This window comes from Xyrauchen texanus, chromosome 40, assembly GCF_025860055.1.
Source record: "Xyrauchen texanus isolate HMW12.3.18 chromosome 40, RBS_HiC_50CHRs, whole genome shotgun sequence".
Taxonomy (NCBI): Eukaryota; Metazoa; Chordata; class Actinopteri; order Cypriniformes; family Catostomidae; genus Xyrauchen; species Xyrauchen texanus.
In genome coordinates this window covers 18,419,396-18,437,441 of record NC_068315.1, presented here as the reverse complement: position 1 = coordinate 18,437,441, position 18,046 = coordinate 18,419,396, and the positions used below count along the sequence as shown (strand labels likewise).

The 18,046-nt window shown below is 39.5% G+C and overlaps 1 protein-coding gene across 1 annotated transcript in view; it reads left to right on the top strand.

Moving 5' to 3' along the window:
- The first annotated feature begins 308 nt into the window (after positions 1–308).
- The window catches only part of LOC127633768 (carbonic anhydrase-related protein 10), a 214,229-nt gene continuing 196,491 nt past the window's right edge, over positions 309–18,046 (top strand). The window contains exons 1-2 of the mRNA XM_052113067.1: positions 309–757; positions 13,653–13,727. Coding sequence (XP_051969027.1) covers positions 697–757; positions 13,653–13,727 — 136 coding nt within the window. The 5' untranslated portion in view covers positions 309–696. The remainder of the gene's footprint in view (positions 758–13,652; positions 13,728–18,046) is intronic.

The following is an 18,046-nucleotide window of genomic DNA, read 5'->3' as shown; positions in this document are numbered from 1 at the left end:
GTTTGTCTAGTGGAATCGTCAGAGCACCCTATAGGCTAAGTGTTTTAAACAAATTGTTATTTTAAGCTCCGCTTACCTTTCACTTACATAAACCGGCAATGTCGGTCAAACTTCCCTCTCACTAATACAAGTTACAGGTGGTGCATTAGTAACTCATTGAAGTCGAGGTTTGTGTGCGCCGTTAAGTGTTTAATGTCATGTTGTGAATATGAGGGAAGCACGCCCCCTTCCAGCGAAGTGCGCGGTCCCGTGACTTGCCCGTTTAAACCTGGCTGAGTTAAAACCGTTACTCTCGCGCACAGCTCCGACCTTGTTCACTACGAGGACACGTCATCTCATTCACTCTCTTTTTACAGGATCAGATCTACGGAGTCCAGCATCTCCGTGACACGAGAGACGCGACGGAACGGTAAAGAACACTCAAGTCATTTTATGGAGGCTTGTGGGAGGCAACAAAACATTTCTTAAAAGTGGTCACTCTGTGGATATCAGTCTAGAGTCTCGTTAATTCGGAACACAGTCTGTTTGGATTTAAGCCTGTTTGCAATGTGGCGTTATGTCCTCAAGATAAATGTGCTATGTGTGTGATTTGGAGAGCATATTGTGGAAGGTGTACAGTGGGCAAGAGACTGGGAGGACTCATCTGCAACTGATCCCCTTTTTCTGAGCGCAATGGACTTGGAATAAAGATAAAGCATGGATATAATCTGGGAAATATTGATTATCCTTCAAGCCAATCTCATCGTTTGCAGTTCAGGTATGATTGTGCATTATGATCACATTAACAAATAATTGTGTTTCTTTCTTTATACATCAGTGTTTTGATAAGGAAAAGTTACAACCTTATAAAATATGCATTTTAAAGTATTTCTTTTGAGCTAAACAGCTTGTCCTAATTATCGAGGTTCAAATGATGTTATTGTGTGAAATGAAATTGAAGGCGCAGAATTCAGATATGTAACATTTGATATAGCACATAGCCTACAACACAAATATTATTTTCACATGCATACCAAAACCAAACCATTCATATTCGTAATATTATCTATTATGTCTATCATATCATAATCTATCATGAATAAATTGCGTAATTAATGTTAATACATTTTTGCTTCTTACATAGGCTACTGAACGGCTGTTATGTTTTATTCATGGTTCGTTTGCTATCAAATACCGGCAAACTCATTACGATAGACATAAATTATGCGTAAATTAAATAAATCATTTAATTGAATTAGCTCAAAGTTTTTTTTTTTCCATTGGTTGTGTTCAAGTTATTTTGGAGGTGACCACCACTGCACAGACCTGACGCACAAATCTTAGAGGAAGTGGAAACCAGAGTACCAGCTCAACGCCTATACTTGACAGCTCCGACACGATTTCCAGTTCCTATCACTTCATTAATCGTGCTAATGCATGAAGTCAAACGTCGATTAAAGCTCTCAGCCATTATAGACTGCGTTAAAAAAACAGAGCAGCTACGGAAATAAGTTATTCAGCGTTCCGAAATCAGAATGACTGCATATCCATTGAAATTGTCGTCATGAATGTTATTCGATGACAGTGAGTTAACACATTTAGTCCGTTCTCTGGTTCAACTTTAAAGCATAAAGAGGCTTATGGAACGCGTCCAGCAGAGTCGCCCACGCTGAAGTGGACATTGATGGCAACGCTGCGCGAAACATAGCCTATCCCTTTTATCCTGCGTGGAGAGGGCAACGTATACGCCCTTGAACAGTGTTTGGGCTTCTGAGAGCTGTTGGATTCTCACTGTGCACATTTACATGAGGCCACTAAAATGGGATTGATTAGGAACACTCATTAATACTTGGACCATTGACGTATTTGTAATTAAGGACCTTTTCTTATGACATAGCAATGGTTTGAAATTGAAAGAGTTCAATTTAGTATGTGTGTGAGTCAGTGACGTGCACAGAATGGGGGCAGCAGGTGCACAAGCCCCTGCCCCTTTCGTTCACAAACCTAAAGGTGCCCTTTTGGTCATCCAGAAAAGGGGAGACATTTTAAAAATGAAATAAAACATAATTAAAATCTCATCATAATTTCACAATAACAGCAATAATGTGTTATTATGCGATTTCTATGTTAATCGCGGGCGTATAAAGAAAATTAAGCCAAGGTGCCTTTAAGAGTGAGCGCTACAGCAGATCAAGGGGCGGATTCCAAATACGCAAGTGATCCTCCCTATGCCCTATACTCTGAACTGGAGAGTCCTTGAAGTGCATACTCTGAAGGGAACATGGCATTGCTGTATGAATGTACCGTTCGCTAATAGTCTTGTGGAAGGGCTCTGAGAGAAAAGATTAATTCCTTCACTATCGTTTTGAACAAGCTTTCGAGTGGCATTCCCTCTCGCTGGAGTGCCCTTCAAGGAAGCAAAAAAAAATTCAGATTTGAATTCACCCCGGAACATCAAAGTGCTGTTACCTCAGATGCGTAACAGGTCAGATAAAGAGTCCACTCTATGTATTGCATTGTAAGTTCATCAAAAGGATAATACTCGATTGCTACCGCATTTCTGACATTGTGTACCACTAGTGTAGAGAGATTTATTCATTATAACGAGAGCGGTCGCAGTGCTTTCAGTGGTATAAATTAAATTAGTCTTTAAAAGGATATTGACATAAACTGAAGAAGCTGTCAGGTTCAGCTAAAGCCAGTTTGGTTTTGTTGAATCTAATAAGCCATTAGACAATTTACTTTCAGAAAAATACCATTAGCTACCACAGTACCGCAGCTCCCTTTATGCATATTATGCAGTCTGCGTAGGGAACCAACTCCCTAGGGGGGCACCATCATACCCTGAGGGGCACCGGCTGCCCTTACTCTCATGTTATATGGTATCCAAGGATCCTGTAGCATTAGCGGAACACAGTCGATTGCCTCGCGCTCGCACATTCTCATCGCGTCTTCGCACCATGCTCCACGTTAACAGGGTAATGCAATGGGACTGAATGATTGATCATGTTCATATTTCATAATTATGTCATGGTACTCCAAGATACTTTAAAAAATATCATGGTTTTACTATGACACATGTCATAAACATGGGGTTATCACAGGACATGTCTGAAAATTATAAACAAGTTGCTTACCATGGTGCTTTTTGTGAGAAATATAACAGAATAGACTATTATATAGCTATAATAAGGAAATATTGAAAAAAAAAAAGTACAGTATATACAAGAACATAATTATATACTCAAAAAGCACATAATTATACTACTCATAAATAAAATAAACTAAATCAGTACCCTTATTTATCCTTCCACCCCTGTCCCTGCTAAGGTCTGTGTACGTCACTAGTGTTACTGATGATTGGTTTATTTTTACAGTATTATGAAAAAATACAACCCAGTATTTATAAGCTGTCTTGGAATGCTAATAAAGGATCAGATGCTTTCCTAATCCATATTAAAATGTATGTCTGAATCCTAAAAGGGACAGTCCAATATGACATGCTAGGCATAATGTAATCCTTAGTCACCATTCACTTATATTGCATTGTTTTTTCCATACAATGAAAGTGGATAGTGAATGAGGATAACAATCTGCCTGACATTATATTTTGTGTTCAATGTCAACACACAAAGTCATACAGGTTTTTAACAAAATGAGGGTGAGTAAATGATGACTGAGTTTAATAATTGTTTGGAGGGTTTAAGTATTCCTTTAAGCTCTTTCCTGGTGTACAACAGCATTATCGTTATAATTTGAAGCACAACATAGCTATTTGAAAAATGATAGTTGTAGAAAATTGGCCAAGGCCTCTTATGTTCTTTTAATGCTGTTTTCCCCAGCAGTTTTCTTGATGACGTGTCTGTTGTCAGCAATTGCATTGTTTAATGACAGATGGAAAACACCCCATTTTGCTGTTTAAACTAGTTTTTCACTTGATCATCTATTTTGAGGTTCCAATTTACCTCTCAATGTCTCTGGTATAAGGAAAGGGGCCCTCTATCTTAATAAGACCTTTCATTTCATGGAAATTCAGTTGTTTTATGTTTGTCTGTGTTCACAAAGATCATAGATTCCATTTTGTCCCCACTACAGTCGTAATTGGACCATAGCAAGTAACTTCTTCCTTACTTACTGGAACATCATAGATTTTAGTTGACTTCTGCAAAGCACAAGCAATTGTTTAGATATGGCAGTTAACATTTGCTTTGATGCCACTCTGGATCTAGCAACACAATGCTCGCCTCACAAGCCACAAATCTCAAAAACTGCAAGGCATCGCCTTGTGCCGTTGTGCAACAATTATGCAGTTTTTAAAGGCACTGTTAATTAGTTGATTTTAAAATCAATACAATTTCAATTAACTATATTTAAAGAAAAGTTCCAGGTTCAGAACAAGTTAAACTCAATTGACAGCATTTGTGGCATAATGTTGATTACCACCAAAATTTATTCTGACTCGTCCCTCCTTTTCTTAAAAAAAGAAGCAAAAGTCGAGGTGACCATGAAGCACTTGTAATGGAAGTGAATGGGGACAATAAAAGTGAATGTGGCCAATTTTTGTAGGGTTTAAACAGGAATGTGAAGCTTATAAATTGATAATGACTTACATTAATTATTCTGTTAAAACCCAAGTATTATTTGAGCTGTAAGGTTGTTTAAATTGTAATTTTACAGTCGTTTTAGGGTATTACGGTTTGTTGACATTACATTGTTGTGGTAACAAATTTGTAAAATTGGCTATAACTTTACACAGAATATAATTGTAAGTGATTTTATCACACTAAATTCAAGTCAAGTCAAGTCAAGTCAAGTCAAGTCAATTTTATTTGTATAGCGCCTTTCACAACACACATTTACTTGCTGTGTTGCATTACATTACATGATTATGATGGCAATACTTTTGAGCTCTTTGATTTAGCTCTTCGTTAATCTCTTCAACACATAGTTAAAGTCCAGGAAAGTTGGCTAAGAGCCAGGCAGTATCTTTCTTTCACTCTTATAAAGCAGAATACAAAATTTCATAACTGTTTAAGTAAGACACTTTGGATGAAAAAAGCACTCTTTTCAAATATCTGGAGACCTCCATATCAGAGCTGCAAGGGCATGCTGTTATTTTGTCAGATTAAACCCAGTCAGTCAGTTTATTATGCACAAAAACATTGTGCCACCGTTATGATTAACACACTTGATTAAGTTTTTTCAGTTGTATTTGAATGTAACTGAGAAACCCATTTCTATGCACAAAAGGTTCCAGCTTGCTTTGTTGCACTTTGCCTTTGCTTGCTATTAAAACATGATGGTTTGCATTAATCATGTAAATGGAGGATGTTTGATGAAGTTCAGACAAAAAGTTGATTATCTAAGCCACCCATCTAATTTTAACAACACTTACTGATTTTGTTGGCTTTATTTGTTCATAATCATTACAAAGCATTTAAAACCACTTGATTAAAAAGATAATCCAGTCAGTCCTTAAAGGTGGAGTAAATAATTTTAGTCCAATAAACGTTCAGTCAGATTCCACAAATATGTCTGCACTGTCCACTAGCTGTCAATTCTGTGTGTGCTGAAAATAAATCAGGTGTTTGTATACACAGCCCTGGCTCTATAAATTAATAAACAAAGTGGATCGTACTGATCCACACAACACTAAATTTGCATGTGCATGAATTTGGGGGGTGGAGCTTCTGAAGGAGCACTGATGGAGAAACATTCTTTCTCAGGAATCGCTTACTCCACCTTTAAGTCTTGGAAAACTATATTAATTAGATCGGAATATTGTGTCCAAGACTTTTAAAGAGCAGCTCTTGTTTATTGAGAATGAGGCATTTACGGTGGCATTAAGACAAGAAGAGGTTGTATGAACTTTCCTCAGTGGCTTTATGCTCTAATTTATCAATTCCTTATTTGTCAGGAACTCCTCAAGAAACAGTGGGTGGGGGGTCTGTTCTGTACCATATATTCAATGTGCACTTAAATCAATGCATTTTTTTTTCTTTCAGTTTGGTCCCATGCAAAAGACGTTTCACTTAAAGAAAGTATGAAGTAATATTTCTTAGCCCTTAAGCAATACTCCAGAGCCATTAAAATTGTAATATAAGTAATGTTTCTAATGTCCTGCTCTTTATAAAATTTCTCCTTCCTGCCTTGAATCTAGACAATTTCAGAGTGAATATTAAATTATGTATAAATGCTAAAGTTTGAAACAGTGGTTAATTAAAACCAGACATAAGATAAGCCACAGCATGAAACAGTGAAAGGTTCTAAAGGAACAGTGGTTTTGGGGCAGCTGTGTATAGCGATGTCTTTAGTGATGGGTGGCTGTAGCTAATACCATTGACTGTCACATGTAGCAGCCATAGCATTTATAAAAAAACAAAACAGAGATGTATCTTGTCACAAACCCACAGCAACTAGACACCATGACATGTTTGTTCTAGCTCTCAGGTGCCCTGTGTGAGCGGGCCTCACCGCAACCTGAAAGAGATCTAAATTCCATCTGCGAGGGAGACAACACTGCTGCAACACATGTGTTTTTAATTCCCAAGCAATGCTAGTGCCGAGGGCTAAATATTAAGCACATGATAAAGCACTGATATCTATAGTACAGAGGCTTTCACTGTAGCTGGTTGGGTGATCCTGCACGCCCACACTGGACAACACTGTCTCAGCCCACAAATCTGATAATCCCATGCTGATGTGTCTGTCTGTGAGAGCGCATCTGTCCATGTGGACCAAGAGATGGAGAGAGAGTGAGAGAGCCAGGAAGATCCAATGAGATTGTAAGCATCCTTATGTGATTTGGTTGTTTATCCGGTTCCCTTCCGGTACAAGGCGCTTATGTCACAGTACAAACACATTTAGATGTTATGGGAATTGCCAACTAAATTGTTTTAAACTAATCTGAAAGCGTAATACAGATGCAGCACATTTGTGTTCTCTTTGATAAAAGTGGATGAGTCTCTGAGGAGCATCACAACAAATGTTTGATCATCTTTATATCTGGTAGTTAAACTTCCAGTCTTAACTTCACCATGTTTTGCCATGATGTAGGAAGTCAATTTCTTGAGGGACATGCTTACAAATTCTCCATGTTTTTGTGCTGATCAAGGCAGCAGTTTGCTTGCAATGTAAGGGTGAATGAAATAGCATTTCCATATCATCTGTTATGTATAAACATATTTATAAATAGAAGGATTAGTAAACTTTTTTCAAGATTGGGGTGCAGGGGTCTTGTCAAGGGCATCAGAGCTAACACGGCCCCCGTGGTATTTACCTGGTATTTAGCTCTGATGCCCTTGAAACCAATGTAGAACCAATGTTGAACCACAAATGATTTTAAACATTAGCTTTATGTTTACTGGTCTGGAGACCAATACCACCTCAGCAGCTTCAGGCTATGTTCAGTTTAATGATTCTGATGTACAGTAGGTCAATATCTGCTGCTAAGTCTGTATAATTTCTAAAAAGCTTATCTCAAGGCTTTGAAGAAGCCTGCTCAGAGATCTGTTCAGAGGCACAGACGAATTTTGAAGCATATTATGAAACATTACACTGGTGCAGATGGATCCATAATGTGGTGCCACAAATTGGCCGGGTGAAAGACAATTATGTCATAAGTCAGTGAGCACAGCTGTTGGTAAGGTCAAGTTTCATTAATGGGTGGTCATTTTTGACTCTTTCTCTTATGACCGTGCATGGATGAGCCCCATGACCAGTTTAGTGCCAGATGAATACTAATGGCTGTCTCTCACAATTAGTTTATGATGAAGTTTTTATTTATGGCATCACCTAGTTTCTTTGGGAGTTCTAGAAGTGCCAAGTGTTCACTTGGTTTTGATATTATTTGGCTCTGTTTGAGAATGTATTCTCTTTAATACCTTGTAAGAAAATGTGTTCAACAAGACACTGGCTCTCCAGGAGTATAATAACCATATTGCAATATGTCAAAAATGAGTCAAATTCTCTGTAATTGACCTAAATGAAGGTGACCAAAAAGGCTAGAATTTACCTGTTAGAAAAATAATTGCATAGTTGTAAAGGTGAGTCTCAGAAGAGTCTTACACTTGCAAGGTGGACAGTTAAATTCACTTAAGGTGTTTGTTTGTAGTTAGAACTTTAACAGGAATAATGCTGATAAAAACCAATGAAAGATATTTCTTTGATTATAGTTAAGGTTAATTTAGCCAAAAAAAAAATGTTATCATTTACTCACCCTCATGCCATTCCAAACCCATATGAATTCCTTTATTGCATGGAACGTAAAGGTAAATGTTAGGCAGCATGTTAGCCCGAGTCACCATTTACCTGTATTTCAACTGTTTGGTGGGGAAAAAAGATGCAGTGAAAGCGAATGGTGTCTTAGACTAACATGCTGCCTAACATCTCCTTTTGTGGTAAATGGAAGAAAGAGTCATACAGGAAAGGTTTACAGCAACATGAGGGTGAGTAAATAATGATTTTTTGGGTGAACTATCCATTTAATATAATCAAAACATTAATAAAGACATACTAAAGAGCAAGTAAATGTGCTGGTGTGCAGAACTGTCTATAAACGCTATCTCTACTATACAGTTATGTCTCCATTTTATACCATTAGCAGAACATTCTTTAGTCAAGAGACATTAAAAGGTTGGGTGAACTGAAAACAGAACTGTTAATAAAAACCAGGGGCATCATTAAGTGGCAATTAATAAACCTTAAAATGCAAACTGTATTGTAAGACTTGGATGTCTCTATTCGATTTGAGCTTATTATATATGTTAAGCTCTAATCTTTAGTTTTAATAAAAAAAAATATTAAAACTAGTGGTGCATTAAACAGGAAATTTGAGGGTGATACAGGTCAATTATATTTTAACACTGCTTGGCTGTTACTGGTCCGATCACCTATATTTCTTTTAAAAGTACCCTTTGCCAAACTTTTGCAAGTTAAATCCTGTTAATGCCCCACAGTGTAAAATTGTATTCAATTTTTGTTGGTCACAAAATAGCACTGGTATGAGTTACTAATGAGAGACTGAGAGTGTACATGTTTGATTGACACAGAGTTGGAGGTTGCATGTTGGTGGGAATGAAACTGACAGAATGCATTATCGCTTAACACATCGTCTGATTGTCTCGAGGCACGTTACATCAAGTATCCTTCGATTTGTATTTGCTTCTTTGTTGTTTAATTCATTTTTATATTTGCAGCATATTTGTCCTATCTGTGTCTAACTGTATAGCGAGTCAGAATTGCTAACGTAATGACTCTTGAAAAAGTGCACCTTAATTTTCATACACGTGTCATTCATTCACATTTCTAAAACAAAACAGCATATTCACCTGAAATGCTGTACAGCATGTCTGAAAGTGTACATTTTCTAATGATTAAAATTGCCAACAACTCACCCTCCAGTGGGTGCCGCATTGCCATGCATGGAGGGCCAAGCAAGTGCTCATTCATTAAGGTAGCAGTGTATGTGTGATTATCATTACGTGCATGCTGCAATAATAAAAAAAAAAAAGAGTGTCTCTGAATCTAGGCACGATCAGCCAATCGTGATTTTCCTCTAGTAGTGAGGACTAGTAGAGACAAATGTAGACACATTTATCTCTGTCCTTTTTATGTTTAGCTGTTCTGAAGTGCCTTTATGAAAATCCTTGGCCAAGTCTCTCTGTTGGGACAGGGATTAGAAAATTAGTGTTAATTACTTTTTGATCTATTGACACTAACTCTGCAGACATTCAATAGGTTTGATACCTCGTTGCTGCAACCACCCTCATCTATTCATTTGATTACCCAACTCTGAATAATGCATGAGCTGGGAAGCAGCACCATTTGTAAAATGCTGAAAAGGCAATGCCAGCAGCATTCAATCATTTGAATCCTATTATTTAACCAATCATTTGAATCCCATTATTAAACCATAAAGTTTAAACCCTGTTATATTTGAGTTGATGCTGTCCCTTAGAGGCAGATCAGGGCTAATCTGTTGATTATATATCAACTTTTATGAGTATGTGCTGTGGAACCATTGTCTACTTATTAATTGTTTGTCCCACCCCTTGATTAGTTGTGACTGGATGCAAATGACACTGCAAACATTCTGACTAAGGGCACTTTGTGAATACTTTGTCTTTATTGACCAACAACACAATACTGATTGCTCATTGATACACAGTGCTGGTGCCAGAGCTAGTGCCAAATCTGGAACTGTAACATGCATTTCCACAAAAATGGGGGGTATGAAACACACAGGCCCCTTTGAAGGAATAGTTCACCCAAATATGATAATTGTCTCATAATTTTCTCACCCTAATGCCGTCTCAAACTTGTATGACTTTCTTTCTTCTGCGGAACACTAACATTTATATTTTGAGGGAGATATGGTGTGAACATATCCATATAATGCAAGTCAATGGAGTCCAACACTTCCTAGCTCTAAAAAGGAGATAAAGGTAGCATAAAGGAATCCAAACAGGTGGATTTACACTTCCTCATGCTTAATTCAATGCAACAAATTCAAGGAAGTGTAATCAAGTTTTAAATCATTTATTATTTTAGATCGAAAGGGGGTATTATTCCACTTAACAAAGTGAAATTAACAGCATTATAACAGTTTTATTCTGCTCGCTAAAAGAAAAGTTTTTTCTTTAACAATTTGAGGCTTTCCGATCTGCTGATGCTGGTAAATATGTTATTGGGGCACTGCCAAGCTTTATGGCAAATGGAATAGAACGTAGCTGCTTTGCTCAAACTGCTGTCATAATGAAATATATGATGTCTCATTTTTATGCAGCTTTGCACGTTCAACTGGGACAGACGCACAATCTGAGTGCAATGATTTACATTCATTCACAACAATTCTTTGGTCTCTGTAAGCTTACACTTAGAGACACCCTCACATAAAAACCTTAAAATCTCTCCTTTTTATCACAATGGGCGAGAAAGGGCTTCCTTGGATCTTCTATAGAAAACTTTCTTGTCATAAAATCTGGAGTTCTGGAGTCTTATGCTTTCAGAAATGATCAATTGGAGTAGTGTTCTTCTATCCAGTTTCAGTCCCGCTAATGACAACGGCTTTGAGCTGCAGGGATGGGAGCTTTGTTTTTCCCACTGAGAGGGAGAGAGGTGGTTTGATGCAGTGTTCAGCACTGTCTGATGCTTCTCCTGGAGCTTCCACTAAAGCTCTGCTGCATTATTACCTCAGAGTACCCCAGGAGAACATGGCTGATGAATTGTTATTGCCTTTCACTACATACTAACTTCTGCTAGAAGATAGATCCTGACATAATACCTGAGAGTGAATGAGAGGGAGAATATTTGTAAAGTTGTTGATCATTTGTTTTTTCACAATTTTGTCAGCTGCAACAAATTCAAACATCTACTACTGTAAAAATATACGTACTGTACAACCTTGCAATTTGATATTTGCTGGGTGTGTGACTTCAAACCCAGTGTATGTGTTTCAATGTATTTGAAGCCGCATTTTAAAATACAGCTCTTCAAATATTGATTTATGTGCTGACTACATTTGAATTGCTCTTTTAAATCTAGGATATACAAAAATCTAATCAAATGTAATTGATTTAAATATGTATGTTTAGAGCTGTTTTATTAATTACCACCTTTTCTCTTTTATAATTTAGTGTTGTAAATAATTATTTAATATGTTTAATTATTTTTAATATATTATTTAGTTAGTTTGAGCAATTTGACAACAAATATTACTTGGTGGAACATCAGGATTTCTGTGATCATTAAGAATTCGAACTGCTTTCAAATGGGAAATATTGTTGCCCCAGCTATCCTGTCCCCATTTTCCACTGTGGCCTGTTTGATCGTGGCCTCCTTATAATCCTCCATGTATTTCTAAATGAATAGTGTCTCCTCCCCCATGACTGAAGAATGGTGTGGTTAAGTTCACATAAATTATGTGCTGCAGTATACAGGTGGGTTCAACACACAGGACTTATTTTATGTACAATACTTTACGTATTTAGAAAAGTGCTAATGCAGAGTACTTCTCATTTACCAAAGCAAAAGTGTTTCTCAAAATTCAACATTCTAATGTAGAACTGGAATCTAAAATGTGAGACCGTAAAACCCCTTTTTGCAAAGTGTTGAAACATCACTGGAGCAGGGTTTTTATTTATTTATTTTAAAGGTGCACTAAAGACATGATTAGTATTTTTGACATGAAGATAGTCATTTCAGTTGCCTACATAAATATTTTACTCGACATAAGGGTGATTCCCCCTAATGTTGGCTGCCATGTTGATCACATGGCCAACCGAATACTGCTTGCTTTTTTTGGTAAGATTCTTTTTTTTTTTTTACATTTAAATCCAGGACATATTAATTATCAATGACAAATATGCCTGTTAACAGGCCATTGCAGTTATACTTTTGTGACATAACTCATCCACACCAATATCTGCATAAAGTCCAAGACCATCATTGCATCAGTTTTATTTGTAAAGTAAATAAAAGCCAAAGAAATATAAACATGAATCCCCAAAATCTTTCAAAGATATATATTCTGAACTCTTAATACAGTCAGAATTCTCATTGGTTTTGTTAAAGGTTCTGGAACATCTTTCACAATTCTTTCACTGATGCAGATGGAACACTGTAATAAAATATGCAGTACACGCTTTTGAGCCTGTGTCATGACAATTAGTATGGATCTTACTTTATCTCCGCAGTGTGCATAATTCATTGTTTCTTGCGATTTTAAAAGTCTGTATAAATAACATTTTATGTCTGTTTCACAGACATGACATGCCTCACAGAAAAATTAAATCCTAATATTGAGCTAAAGAGAGAACAAAGACAATATCTTTGCAAGATACAATAAATGTAAATGGGTAACCTTTTTTGTTTTTAAAGAAATTTCTAGTTTATTTATTTATTTATTTTTTTTAAGTATTCAGCTAATTTTATATTTCTATTCTGTTGAAACCTGAAATTACATTGTTTGACAGGCTGCTGAGTGTAGTGAAAGCAAAATAAATAGTTTTCTTAACACTGGCCATTTTTTTCATCTCCAGAAGTGGACTTCACTAATTTTGAGGCAGCTCATCTGAAGCAGTGTTAGGGTCATTGCCAACTTCAATTTGGGAGTACAATAGCATTATATGATAAAGTAGTTCTCAGTGAAATCATTAGCTTCAGTGTGGTTTTTGATTTTCCGATAGAGGCCCTTAGAGGAGGGAGCATTTTCACCTCTGCAGCCACCCCTCTTTTTTTGTGAAATTGAACCAGTCTCCTGCATTAGTTCTTGTCCTTGATGGAAGGATTAACCCTCCTCCAGTTCCATTAAAAGGCAGCCCTGCCACCTCTGTCCTCATAGTAATGTTTTCCAGTGTAAAGGAGTAAGAAAGTTAGGTGTTAAAATGCAATATCCTAAAACCTTGTCTTGTAATTTCAGACTTTGACCTCTTTTAGCAATGGGATCTTTACTTGGTCACTTAAATTTTAAAATACAACCCTGGTTCAATCTTGGATTTCTTGTCAGGTCCACCCAGAATGCTGTGTTTTTAATGACAATTTTGTTAGTTTTGTGCCTTTCCATTGTTTACCTGAAATCACTTGAGGAATGGTCAAATTCAATACATGCTTGGAAATATTGTTTGTCTAAAATTAAGGTTAAATCAAACTAATTTCCTCTTCTTTCTTTACAGCTCAGCCAAATTCACCCAAAATCCACGAGGGATGGTGGGCTTACAAGGAAGTTGTTCAGGGGAGCTTTGTTCCAGGTAATAATTTGACAACATCTTTTATCAAGTGTGATCAGTGCATGCACAGTATAGTAAGTTGTGCTCCCTAAGCTCATGTCGCACACATGGATTATACATTAGTTTTAATTACAGAGCAGTTATAACTAAACCATGCAAAATCACATTATTTCAGTGGTTGATGTTATGAGTTCCACTAAATATGACACAAATTTAATAATAACCTAATAATGTTAGTTTCCATAACTTAATTACCTAGAGCATAACTACAAAAATAACTTGCACTAGCTTGCCAAATTTTTTAAGCATTAATATATAGCCTGTACACATTTGGTTGTTAATACTTTAAGGCATAATTCACCCCAAAAAAGAAAGTTCTGTCATTATTTACTCCCCCTCATGCCAATCTAAACCCATATTACATTCTGTCTTATGTAGAACACAAAAAATATATATTTTAAAGATCATCTCTGGTTTCCAGACAATTGCAGTGGATAGTGCTACACTTAAAAGCTTAAAGCACCCAAAAGTTTTAAGTTCATGTGAATTGTGTATCATATCTTTCTTTTGACACTGTGCGTCATTAACAGACCGTAATTTAAGTTGTCATTCATGCTGAAATAAAATAAAATAAATAAAATCATGTATAAACTTTGTAAATCAAGTATGGCAACACATCATTAACTTTAAACCTAATTGGTTCTTGAACATCATGTTTTGCCATATTGTATTTATTAATGATAAAATTACAGTTTTTTGGTGAATAATGACTTAAATTACAGTCTGTTCATCATAGAAAGTGGTTGAATGCTATCAAAAGTCTTGGAATATGATGCACGTGTTGCATTGACTAATTTCCACTGTTATATTGTATGAATCATGATCTTGACATTCTTTAACATTTTTAAATTTAGCATGTTGAAATATGTGTGAAGGCCAAGTTACCTTTTTTCCCCTTCACTCTCTTGTGGATTCAGTTTTTTTTTTTTTTAATTACTGTCGTTGGAGCTGTTCATTATTACTTTAGATATGTGTTGATTAATGAAAATAAAAGGTTCACAAGCTCATGTAACTTCTCAATAATCTTTCCAATTTGTATATGCAATTCCTGATCATTGAGTACAAGTCAAGTCAAGTGGTTTTTAATTGTCGTTTCAACCATATACAGTTAGTACAGTACACAGCGAAACGAGACAATGTTCCTCCAGGACCATGGTGCTACATAAAAACAACATAGTACAAACACAGAACCACATGAGACTACACAACTAAATAAAATACCTATATATACCTATATAAAGTGCACGCGCAAACATGTGCAAAAAGTACGAGACAGTACAATACATTTCTGACAATGAACAGGACAATAGACACAGTGACAGACAGTGCAGCACCGACCAGTACACAGTAGTGCAAAAAGATGTAAACATAACATACTATGAGATAGTGTTCTATGCACATAGCAGTTATTGTGGTAGCAGACAGTTATAAAGTGACAGTAATTAAAGTGGTCTCTCTTGAGAGCCTTTCGCATCTCTGATCTATGAGAAAAGGATATCAGCGGCTTTCTGCTTCCCTGCACAGCAGTGCAGCTTGCCCCTGGGCGCTTCGACAGTGCAGTTAAAGAGTTATTTCTCTAAAAGAGCAAAATACACAGTGGCGTTGAACGTACTTTTCAGGACGCATCTTTATAAAGATGCCTTTCCGCCCCTGTGTAGTTCCGGGATGCGGTAGAGTGCTCTCTTCTCCTGATGGCCACAGGTGCTGCCTCGTGTGTCGGGGCAGCGATCACACTGAGGCAGCGTTTGTGGATGGCTCATGTTCTCACTGAGAGAATATGACCATGGCAACGTTGCGGTCGCGGCTTTCCTTCCTCAAAAGGAAAGCCACTCCAGCCGCCCCCCCACGTCGCTCCTGCACACAGGATTGTGGACCCCACAGCCTTCGCGGCTGGATGATTGGTTCTTCACAAAATCCCCCCCCCCTGTTCCTTTCTTCCCAGAATTGCACGATGAGCTGACGAGTTCGTCCGTCATCCGCTCTCACTACCCTTGACGGCGGAGCGGCCCACGGATACACGGCGGTCCCCCAGGTGGACAGAGCAGTTGCGATCCACTTGTGCCCCGAGAACGCCGCCACCTGGCGGGGTCGCCGTGTGCTCCCCTCCAAGGCCTGTAGGATGACATCTTCACTGACCTCCAAAGCCTACAGCGCCACCGGACAGGCCACTTCTGCCCTGCATGCCATGGCTCTCCTGCAAGTCCACCAGGCCAAGGCACTTAAAGATCTGCACTTGGGTAGTCCTGATCCCGACGTGCTAAAGGAACTGCGCTTAGCGACCGACCTCACCCTCAGGGCCACAAAGGTCACAGCGCGGTCACTCAGGCAGTCGATGGCCACTCTCGTGGTTCAGAAACGTCATCTGTGGCTGAACATGGTCGAGATGCACAAAGTGGACAAAGCACACTTCCTCGACGCACCTGTCTCCCAGTTCGGCCTTTTTGGCGACACCGTCAAGGACTTTGCCCAGCAGTTCTCAGCAGTGAAAAATCAGACAGAGGTCATATCTCACATCGTGCCCCGTCGCACCTCCAGCTTGGGCCGTGCCCCGTCTGCCCACCGAGTGCAAGAAACGTGCAGCTCTGCCTCAGCCCGGGCCCAGCTCTCAGCTCTGCCTCAGACCCTTTCTACAGATTGTGTTCGATGGCCAGGCGTATCAGTACAAGGTCCTCCCATTTGGCATGTCCCTGTCCCCTCGCGTCTTCTCGAAGGTCGCAGAGACAGCCCTTGCCCCGCTTCGGGAAGTAGGCATCCGCATTCTCAACTACATCGACGACTGGCTCATCCTGGCCCACTCTCGAGAGTTACTATGCACCCTCAGTCGTTTAGGGCTTCAGGTCAACTGGGAAAAGAGCAAGCTCATCCTGGTTCAGAGCATCTCTTTTCTCGGCATGAGTTAGACTCAGTCTCAATGTTAGCGCACCTCACCAACGAGCAGTCAGAACTCAAGTCGCTGCGTGCCACTGACATTCCGGGCAACCTCAACGTGGTAGTAGACGCGCTATCACGACAACGCTTGCTCAGTGGAGAGTGGAGGCTTCACCCCCAGTTGGTCCAGCTGATTTGGGAACGGTTCGGCAAGGCCCAGGTAGACATATTCACCTCCCGAGAGACCTCCCACTGCCCGCTCTGGTACGCCCAAACAAAGGCTCCCCTCTGGGCAGATATGCTGGCACACAGCTGGCCCGCGGGGTTGCGCAAGTACACATTTCCCCCAGTGAGCCTGCTTGCACAGGTGCTGTGCAAGGTCAGGGAGGATGGGGAACAAGTCATTCTAGTGGCTCCCTATTGGCCCACTCGGACTTGGTTCTCAGATCTCGTACTCCTGGCAAATCCTCCTGAGGAAGGACCTTCTTTCTCAGGGACGGGGCATGCTCTGGCATCCGCACCCAGACATCTGGAACCTCCACGTCTGTCCCCTGGATGGAATGCGGAAGATCTAGCTGATCTACCACCTGCTGTCGTAGAGACTATTAACCAAGCCAGAGCTCCCTCTACCGGGCAACTTTACACCCTGAAGTGGCGCTTGTTTGCAAATTGGTGTTTTCCCGTGCTGAAGACACACAGAGGTGCGCAGTTAGGTGCTTTCATTCCTGCAGGAGAGGTTGGAGGGGTGGCTGTCCCCCTCCACCTTGAAGGTGTATGTAGCTGCTATCGTGGCCCACCACAACACAGTCCAAGATGGTGGCGCGATAGCACGTAGCAGCCACTCCGGATCCAAAATGGTGCTTTTTTTGTTAAAAAAGCCTGACTTTTGCGGCACATGGACATCGGAGCAACCGGTGTTCATGTCTACCATCGCCAGACACTACTGAAATATAAGACTCATGCAAAAACCAAGGCCTGACCTGCAGGAGGCGCTACGCATACTCGGCTTGTTGCGGAGACCAGGCCTCCAGTCCTCGGCATCGCCTGATGCCGGTGGCCGGGGGAGAGGACGTCGTAAGCGGTGTGCGAGAAAGCGGAAGTGCAGCAAGAGGGCGGGGGTCCATGCTAGGCTAAAAACAATCCCTAGCCGTCCGGCTCTCCTGTCTATCCTGCTCTCAAATGTTTGCTCCCTTGACAATAAACTGGACTCTCTGTGAATCTTTGTTTTCACAGAGACGTGGCTCAGCGACAGAGTTCCGGACGGCGCCATTCTGCTAGACGGGCTCGCCTCGTTTCGTGCCGTCAGAAATACAGCTCTCTGTGGTAAGACTCGCGGTGGTGGCTTGTGTGTTTACATCAACACGGAATGGTGCAAGAACTCTATGCTAGTCTCTAGTTACTGTTCATAACCG